This window comes from Arvicola amphibius, chromosome 5 (genome assembly GCF_903992535.2).
Source record: "Arvicola amphibius chromosome 5, mArvAmp1.2, whole genome shotgun sequence".
In the NCBI taxonomy this organism is placed as follows: Eukaryota; Metazoa; Chordata; class Mammalia; order Rodentia; family Cricetidae; genus Arvicola; species Arvicola amphibius.
This window is the reverse complement of record NC_052051.1, coordinates 64344057-64354813: the sequence shown is the minus strand read 5'-3', so window position 1 is coordinate 64354813 and position 10757 is coordinate 64344057. Positions and strand designations below refer to the sequence as shown.

The 10757-nt window shown below is 33.3% G+C and overlaps 1 protein-coding gene across 1 annotated transcript; it reads right to left on the bottom strand.

Moving 5' to 3' along the window:
• Positions 1 to 6948: 6948 nt before the first annotated feature.
• LOC119814959 (olfactory receptor 4K3-like) lies at positions 6949 to 7866 on the bottom strand. The gene has a single exon (XM_038331067.1). It carries the CDS (start codon positions 7864 to 7866, stop codon positions 6949 to 6951), a length of 918 nt encoding a protein of 305 aa, XP_038186995.1.
• Between the last annotated feature and the right edge of the window lie 2891 nt (positions 7867 to 10757).

The following is a 10757-nucleotide window of genomic DNA, read 5'->3' as shown; positions in this document are numbered from 1 at the left end:
GCTTTCTTCATTTAACATTATATCTTCCACATTCAACACTGACATTATATTCTTCTTTTTAAAAATAATTAACAAAGCATGATCATTAGAAAAAAATATATTGACAAGTATAAAGACAAGATATAGAGAGTCCCAGCAACTCAAACTCAAAAATGTTGGAGTAATTTATTTGGTCCACTGACTGAAACAGAGGAATGGACTTTAAAGCACCTGTTGATAAAATATGACAAAAATCATATTTCATGATGGTAATGTATATCCACATTGATCCTAATACTTTGTTCTTGGCCAGAAACATGAAAGTAGACAAACTTGAGTTAACTAGCACTAAGAAAGTGAAATGTAGTGATGAGGAGATCATACAAGAATGAATGGGAAACAGCAGGGTAAAGTCCCTCATGTCTTTAGTTATGGTTTGCACTATGGTGAGGCAGGAGACTCATAGGTTTAAACAACTTCTCTTACAAAACGACCATTTAATAATAAATTATTAAATCAGTAAAGAAAGAAAACTATTAATACACTGAATTGAATAAATACAATGGGCTAATTTTATTGTTATTCTAGACACAGCTGTTTTGTGCTTTGCTTGCTTTTGATAAACAAAGATGCATTTACTTCTTTTATGATTTCTTCCTATGAGTTCTCCCACATGCATGGATTACAGTAATTTCTGTTACATTTGATATTAATGCTGTTCTTGACCAACTGAACATTTAGCTCGGTTTTCTATGTTGTGTCTTTTGTTTATGTAAGTAATTGTGGAGGTCAGAAACACATATTGGGGTCTTTCACAACATTTAAATAATGACTCAATAATACAGCAATGAACTTATTTATTAATTCATTATTCTCCACAAAAATATAGTATTCATACAGAAGTCAAATATAACACACAATGTTAATATCAATATGTATCTTCTATTAAAATATTTTTTTCTGCAAAAGACACTATTTTAGTACATTATCTCACTTAAACTTCACAAAATTCTCAGTGTATTTTACATACATTTTATGGATTGAGACATTGAATTTTAGAGGGATGAAGTATCAAAATTAGGTTTTGTATTTGTATCTATAGAATATTATAACCTATACTCCTAATCATTAAACTCTGTTCACAAATGGCAGCCCCTAAATATATGCTGTGAATCTTCCAAGATCATCAACTAAATATTACACAATTTCTACTTTACTTAATATAGTAATATAAAGGCTTCTTTTCTGTTGTTTCCATTTGTTGTCATTGCAATTTCTATTTTCTTAAATCTACATAATTTTTGTTTTACTACTTGGGCAGGGGCAACTGATGATCATAAATTTAGGGTTATTTTTGGATAGATATTGAGTTGGAGGTCAGCCATAGCTACAGGAGAAGCAATCCCATTTCTGTATAGATGTACCTACAGATTCGTTCGTTGCTTAGTTATTGTCATAGAAGCTTCCTCTTATGATAGATAGGAACAATCACACAGACACACAGCTGGGCAATGTGTGGAAAGTTAGAGACTTTGGAACACTCAGTCCTAACTGGAAGGTTTTCATCAAGCTTCTCTCCTTGGTGCTTGGAATGGTGTGAGGAAGAGGAGGCAGAAATATTTTAAGAACCAGAGATTGGGTGGCACCAAGGAAACAGTGTTTTCCAGATAATAGAACTAATACAATATTAACTCAGATAGACTGCAGCATGCACAGAGCCTACACATTCATTTATATTTTGATATCATCAGCTTCTGATTACAAGTGAAATACTAAAAACAAATGTAAAGAAAAGACTTTTGGAACTATGTATGAATAGCATTTGTCAAGTAACATGAATCTAAATCATACCAAGCTGTTTGAAAAAAGTACCCAAATTTCAGTTATTAATTGTCAAATGACACATTTGCCTCCCAAATTAAGATGAATGAGGAATATTATATGTAATAAGATAATTCAAAAAATGTGAAAAGTCTCTAACAGTCTGTTAGATATGGAAAATGACATCAATAACATATAAGATGCATACATTCTCTTAAAACATTTTCTAATATATTTGATGCTCTGAATAAATGAAAAATCAAGTCACTGTAATAAAAATATCTCATAGTTACAAAAATATCAATTTCCAGTGGAATAGTCCATGGATTAACAGTGAAATTCCAGAAAACTATTTTCTGAAAGGTGATGTTATTCAATAAAAGAAAATGAACAACATGAAATTTGGAAAAATAAATAATGAATGGTTAAGAAAATATAGTTATGTGCCTAGATTAGAATGTGCTTCAACCTTGTAATGTTTAAACAATGATAATTTTACTTAAATACAAAATAAGTTACAGACTATGTTTCTAAACATTTTAAATTTTGAATGTAACAGGAAACAATGTATCCAAAATTCATTTACCCACTGATTCATCTTGGGTAGTAGAATTTTAATGAAATTTAAGTTACCTATATTTTTAAGAAATAAGAAACTGTATTCCTATAGTTTTGTTGTAAAAGTGATGCAATTTTTTACATAGAAGTATTAGTTCTGTCAGGCTGTGGTGGTGCTTGTCTTTAATCCCAGTACTTGGGAAACAGAGGCTGGCAGATCTCTGTGAGTTTGAAGCCAGCCTGGTCTACAAGAGCTAGCTCTAGGACAGGATCCAAAGCAACAGAGAAACCCTGTCTCAAAAAGAAAAAAAAAGAAAAATATATTTAGTTATTCATATCCTTCTAACATGTACCATAAGCACCATTTCATCTACTACCACTTTTATACTTTAAACAGTTCCACAATTATTAAATTTTGTTTCAGGTTTTCTTTTACTAGCAGAAGATGAAGACATCCCTCTAAAGTTCACAGTAGGCTCTATATCCCAGATGTGCTGACTGAGAGTTTTAAGTGATACTAGCAAGAAGCCTGATTGTAAGCTGAGAGAAACAGGGTGAGTGGAGGTCTTATGGCTGTTTAGGAGAGATGCAGATCACATAATTAACATATTTCATAATTTGAGATGGACTATCTAAGGTTCATTACATTTCAAACTGAACAGACATCGGTCTGGTATTACTTGGGACTCCTTTTTTTCTCAAATTATTTTCAGTTTCTTGCTCCGTTATTATCATTATACATGGTATAGCCTTCTTGCATTAGGAATGGGTACTTCCTAATGCAAGATAAAATTTATGACCCGTAAGAAATTGAATTTGCTTTCATCTGATTTAGATCTAGGTTTTTAAATCTCCATATCTCAAATATTTACAATGTTTATGAAGCTAATATCTACTATTCACAAACCCTTCACATTCAAGTCTCACTGTCTTAGTTACCTTTCTATTACTATGACAATACACCATAATAAAAGCAACTTATAAATAAAAGCATTTAATTTGATGCTCATGATTCTAGAGGATTATAGCCCATGGATATCATGGCAGAGAGTGGAGCAGCAGGTAAACAGACATTTATGACCCAGAAACAGTAGCTGAGAACTCTTATCCAAAAACATGAGGCAGAAGACAGAAAGAACTGGGGAGAGAGAACTGGGAATGGTATTGGTTATTGAAAGTTAAAAGTCTATCCCAACTGACACACTTTCTACAACAAAGTTATACCTAATACTTCTCAAGCAATTCCACCAACTGCAGAACAACATTTTAAATACATGAACTTATGGGACTATACTTATCAAACAACCACATTCCACTCTCATAGGTTGGAGCCATATCAAATCCAATGCATTGAGATCAACCTCAAAAGTACTTTTTTCTCCACTGTCTCAACACAATTTAAAACTACAGTCTCTTCTGGACTCAAGGCAGTCTTTCAATTTTAATCTTCTCGAAAATCAGCCTAAAGTAGATCTATTCTACCTCAAGAAACTGCCATATTGAATTTCAAAGTTCTCTACAAGTTTGCAATTCCACCAGGAATTGAGGGGTGTTCCCCTTGCTCCACATCCTCACAAGTATTAGCTGTCACTTATACTTTTAATCATAGGCCTTCAGGCAGGAACAGGAGTAAGATGGAATCTCAGAGTCATTTTGATTTGCATTTCCCTGAGGTCTAAGGATGTTGAACATTTCTTTAAGTGTTTCTCAGTAAATTTTGTTTTCCTCTGTTGAGAATTCTCTGCTTAGATCTAAACCCCATTTTAAGTAGTATTATTTAGTTTGTTGGTGTCTAGAATACACAGCTATACCACTTCAGGGCATATATCCAAAGGATGCTCTGCCCTAACACAAGAAAACTTGCTCAACTATGTTCATAGCATCTTTACTCAAAATAAACAGAACTAGAAAAAAATAGATGTCCCTCAACCAAAAAATGGATAAAGAAAATCTGTTACATATATACAATGGAGTATCGCTCAACTATTAAAAAATATATAAAATTTACATGCAAATGAATAAAACTTGAAAAAGTCATCCTGAGTGAGGTAACCCAGACTCAGAAAGACAAACATGAATGTTCTATGATAGGAGTCTACCAGTATTGCCATGAAAGACTTCATTTAGCATCTGATGGGTGTAGGTGCAGAGTCCTACAGATAAATATTAGTCCTGCACACAGGTGGTGGTGGGAAGAAAGTTCAGAGGAACTAGAGGGGACAGGGGCACCACAAGCACAGAATCAACTGACAGAACTCATGGGGACTCTCAGAGATCAGAGGGCCTATAGGACTTTGAACTAGATCCTTTACATGTATGTTTTGACTGGGGTTTTATGGAAATCCTAAAGGTGGGAGTGGGGTTGTATCTGACTCTTTTTTCTGCTTGTGGGCTGCTTTTCCTCATACTGGGTTGCCCTGTTCATATCCATTTTGATATGATGCCCAGTATTGTAGTATCATATTATGCCATGCTAATTTCATGTCCTGGGAGGTCTGATATTTTCTCAGTACTGAGGGAAATCGATCTGTGGGAGAGGGAGGTGGGGAGGAGAGACTGGAGTGATGGACAGAGGCAAAATGCAGTAAGAATTTAGTATAAGTGAGAAGAATATAAAAGCAACAATAACAATAAAAGAAAAAATAGCTTAAGGTAGTTGATTTTCTTCCTCTAACATGTAGATTTGGTGCATTGAATTGAGGTCATTAGGCTTGACAGCAAACTCCTTTATTTAATGAACTGTCCTACCGGCCTCCATTGTGATTCTTCTTGAAACATCAGTTATGTAGAAGTAATATCACTGGATTGCTAAAACTAAATTAAAATCATATCCTTAGAAATCACACAGGCAATAAGCAAGTATTTTCCAGTCTAATTGTAGTTTATCAAAAAGTTCTCTTGTGTTCTATTTAATGGTATGCCTACAGGCAGCTGAAAGTAAGTTGTGTGTAGGTTTCAAATAGCTTGTAAAATGGCAGTGATTTGAGAAATGAGGAAAAGGGGCAGAAAGAATGCATGCGAGATCTCTGCAATCATGAGAGGCATTGTGAAATACAATCTAGTGGGCATGGCACAGCCAATGCAGTCATGATTTCAAGCCTGGCTAGTATTGGTCCTTCACAGTCAACTGTCAATTATAGGTCAGTGTGTAGTCTATATTCTCACCTCCTTGCTGAACTGTGAGCTCCTGACAATTCTGTTGCAGGCCTAGATAGTGTCTTCAGGTGTGCCCCAATGATGAGCTTACCAGGGATAGTTCCAAACCAATACACACAGACACAGAGATAACTCTGGTGAATCCAAGTGGGTCGGAGAACAAAAAAAAAGTAATGTTGAAAAGCACTGGCATGCATGTGACTGGGGAAGTAGGTAATAGAAGTAGGAGGAGGGAAATAGAGAGATAAGAGGACAGGGAAATTAGACATATGCAATCAGCTTATTGCAGATATTGCCAAAGAACAAATTTCAAAAAAGAAAAAAAAATGGTGACTTTAAATGTTAGTTAAATCTATAAAAACAGCTGGGATAATACATTAGAAAAAAAGATACGAAAACTTCCCAATATATTTCCCCAAAACTCAAGGTATGTGGAAAGACATGAGCCTTGCTCATTGCTATTCTGATTTCAGGGAAACATGATACAGGTATTTGAATGTCTTTTTTAGTTTATAAAAATATACTTAACTTATTAGACTACACATATAGAGGGATTGCAACCATAATTCATGAAATATTAAGACAGGATATTCAAGAAATTATGACTTACATCTCTTTTTAGGATTAAACTAGATATCAAACTATTGTAAATGTGTATATGTGGAGCTTTATACATCAAATGACATGCATTATTAAATGGTAGCTAATATTAAGTCTATACATATACATATATATATATTATTTTCAAACATTATTTTTTACCAAGATGTTCTACTTACAGAATATAGAGTAAAATCAAGTTCATAAAAGTTATTGTGAACTGAGGGGATTGTATTCTAATATCATAAACACTATTGTTTCAGTTATTGTAAAAAAGGGGGGATTATGATTTCATTCGAATAGGAACAAATTGGAAAATGGCAGAGATCACATCAATATGAGGCAACTAGTATTAAAATTTGTAAATCATTTTGATCTCTAAGAGGATGCAAAACTTGAGAATATCTTCAGTATTTTCTAAAAAGTTAAAATTAGGATTGGAATACAATGATATATTTTTAAATTATAATTTTGATAGGTAATTCAATGGGAACTTTGTAAAAGTCTATCTAAAATGATATGCACAGTGTTGTGACAATCAAAATGATTAGATATGGTAGTGACTATTATTTTTATAACATTATCTACATCTTCTACTCTTCAGACACAAAGATGTATATGATGCAGTTATTATTCTTTCTAAGTGGTAACAACCTAAGTATTAAACCTTTGAATATATTTTTATAATAGTTATTTTAATAACCATATATTCATGAACCAAATACCATGAGGAAATCCCATATATATGCAATTTCATGCTCAAAATACAGCTAAAATAGTATGCATGCAATAAATTTTTTGATTAGAAAAGTAGTCTAAAAATTATACCCAAATTTACTTGTGATCTTTAAGTTTTTTAATGGCAGTTTTAATATCTTTATTTCTCAATGTATAGATTGCTGGATTCAGGAGAGGTGTGATGACTGTATAAAACACAGCAAGAAATTTGTCCACCCATGTGATGCTGACAGGCCATAGATAGATGAAAATACAGGGTCCAAAGAATAGCACAACCACTATGATATGGGAAGTACAGGTAGAGAGTGCCTTTGAGGAAACATCTTTGGAGTGAAGCTGAACAGTTATTAGAATGTAAGTGTAAGATATCAGCAGGAGAATGAAGCAAGTTGTTGCTAAAACACCACTGTCAGCATTTATCACAATTCCCAGTGTATCAGTATTGATACAGGCTAATTTCATAACCAAAGGAATATCACAGAAAAAGCTGTCTATCATTCTTGGTCCACAGAAAGGTAACTCCAAAATCAGAATCAGTTGACTCATGGCATGCACAAATCCAATGATCCATGAAATCAAAACAAGCCAGATGCATTTCTTTCTGTCCATGACATTGGTGTAGTGTAGTGGCCTACAGATGGCCACATAGCGGTCATAGGCCATTGTTACAAGAAGAACCATCTCACCCCCTCCAAAGAAATGCACACAGAGAATCTGGCTCATGCAGCCTCCAAAGGAAATGGTTTTAATATCTTTTATGAGGTCTGTTACCAGTTTGGGGGTAGTAACTGAGGAAAGGCAGAAGTCAACAAATGAGAGATTGGCTAACAGGAAGTACATGGGAGAATGGAGATGATGATCAGTGATGATTAAAATCACCACAAAGAGGTTGCCTACCACAGTCATCAGGTAGAGGGTGGAAAATGGCAGCAGGAGGAAGATCTGTAGGTCCTTTGAGTCACAAAGTCCCTGAAAAATAAACTCAGACACCACAGTCTGATTTGTTTCTTCCATTTAATATACAGTGCTCCAATGGGAGTGAGAGACAAAGTCTTAAAAAGAGTTCCTTAAACAGAAGCAATAACATAATGTTCAGAGTTAAGAAAGAAGAATACAAATTATATATTAGCATGGCATTCAGTCAAATTTTAAAGGAGTCTTGTATTTGTACAGTGGTCTAATTAGAAAGGTTTTTAAATATAGAATGATTGGTCCAAAAGCTTTGTACATCTAAATGACAATATTTATAGGCATCATTATGTCTATATTTTTTAAAAAATAACAATTTCACATATTCTCTTTGAGTATTTCCTAAGCATTAACCTGGATATTTTAATCTCATTAAATATCAGAGATATAGCTACAACCTGTTTACCTGACAACATAATTCAAAAATGACAATTTATTGACATATTTCAAACATGAACACAAAATTCCTCTGCATAAATCTCTTATTGACGGTATATAAAATACAGTAACAAACAAATTTAATATAAAATGTGAGAAAAATAAATAATTGGATAAGCCAGGTACTAAAGACACTTTGTTAACATTTTTTTTATTTTTACTTATTCATTACAGTGTTTCTGTAAACAATCCTATATTCAGAGACCTTCGAGATGTCACTTATTGTCCTATACTGGCTTTCAATTTTAAATTGTGATAATTTATATGCCATTCTGAATAATCGATAAATGAAAGCCAATTTCCCACTTTCGCTACCTTATGTCTCCTTCTTTCTTTCTTTTCTTATATAAAATGTCATTTCAGATTATTTATATTGAGTTGTAGAATTTGCAGTGAAAGATTATTATTTAAAGCCCCCACCATTCTCATGTCCTTCCCACTCTTTTTACCTGCTACTCTACTTTATTGTCTCTCAGAAATAGATATAAAAAAGTTCTAACATGTTAAGACAATTTTAGAGTAAAGTAAGTGGCCTATCAACACAACACTTTTTCAATAGAATCTTGTTACATAAGAGTTTATTTTATGTTAACATATAAAATTACTTAAAATTGCCAGAAGTCTCAAATGTTATTGGAAATGTAAACTCATATATTTTGGAAAATAGAACAATTAAAAATGCAGATGCAAGATTCTCTGAAAGTCACTAATGAAAAAAAAATGTGTTGCTATTGTAGAAAAGAACTTTATAAATGAGTATTTGCCATAAATGATAGTAAAACTATTATTTGGGAATGTACTTACATCATAGCAATCATCTCATCAAACAGCTTCTCCCAAGTTGATAATGTTCCCTCTAAATTCTGCTGGAATCTGACACTATGATATATAGCAATAATGTGATTTCTACTGTGAACAATTTAGGCAAGAATTTCTTCTCAGTTTGGTTTTATATACACTGACAAAGTATGACTGCATTAGAAATGCTCCTGTTATGTACTTTAAATGCATCCAAATCCTTGGGGATCCTGAATTAGAGGTTTCTTGCAGTAATGCCCTGTTTTTAATACTAGCTAAGTTCATGTTAAAATTGTAAAATGCAAGATAAAATTTAAACAAAAGATAAAATATGTTGGCTTCGGTGTGGAAAAACAGAAGTCCTGTATATTGCTGTTGATAATATACAGTAGTATTGTACCAAAAATGATGAGAGATGTCACAAAAAATTAAAAATAAAACTAATCTAAGCCTACTATCCAATCATTAGAAATACATATTAGATAAAACCATATATCAATAAATGCTTCATTTCCATTGTCTTTGATGTATTATTTATAGCATACTTTATCTACTGAGGCATTTAGGGACAGATAAACAAATAGAGAACCTCATGTATCTGCATTATACATATATATGATATATGTATAAAAGGACATGCATGTCCACATGTGTACACACATATACATATATATCCACATGTTAATATTATTTAGTTATCAATAATGTTGTCTTAATAAAGAACACAATGATGTTATTTGTGGCAATTTGGATGAACACTTTGTATATTCTTTCATAGAATAATAAATGTGTAATTTCTACATAGGTGAGGAATTTAAAACAATGGCATCAGAAGTAGAGTATACAATGATTATTTCTAGGAACTAGAGAAGGATGAAAAGGAGACATTCAGTGACGATGTAATTATTTCAAATAAATTAATTCCTACAGATATGTTTCAAAACAGAGTGACAATGGCTTATTATGACCCCTATATAGAGTAGATCTAGGTAGGGCTGTGTAGAGTGCTTAGGACTAAAGTGTTTTCCACTCAATGAGGAGGAACTGAATTTACATCCCAGAACATACATATATTGTCAACATTGCTATGGCAAGTGGGAGTTGAAAACAAGGGAATCTTGAGAAGCTAAGGCCAGATACATCAGGATACATCATCATCAAGAACTAGAGACCCTGTCTCAAATGAGATGGAAAGCCAGGACTGATACTCAATGTTGTCTGTTTTTCACACATGTGTGGTGTGGAATGTACTCTCTCTCTCTGTCTCCATCTCTTTGCCTCTCTATCTCTCTCAAAAGTGAAAAAAAAAGTAAAAAGAAAATGGAAACTTAGGGAAGGAAGTGTAATTTTACATGGAGTTTTAGATTTGAAGCTAAATCATTGTATATATTAAATGCATGGTTATTGAAAATCCGTTGTGCCTGAACAATGTTGCTATGTTTGGGAAAGCTGTTTAAAAACACGTTATTATTGTTTTTAAAGAAGAATACAGTGCTTTTTTTTTGTTGTTGTTTTTTTTGTTTTTTTTTTTTTTTGTTTTTCGAGACAGGGTTTCTCTGTAGCTTTAGAGCCTGTCCTGGAGCCCTGGAGCTAGCTCTTGTAGACCAGGCTGGTCTCGAACTCACAGAGATCCGCCTGCCTCTGCCTCCCGAGTGCTGGGATTAAAGGCGTGTGCCACCACCGCCCGGCTCAGTGCTCTT

Bases quoted from the DNA above. Each gene is read 5' to 3' on its own strand.
- LOC119814959 (XM_038331067.1), bottom strand. From the start codon at position 7,866: ATGGAAGAAACAAATCAGACTGTGGTGTCTGAGTTTATTTTTCAGGGA.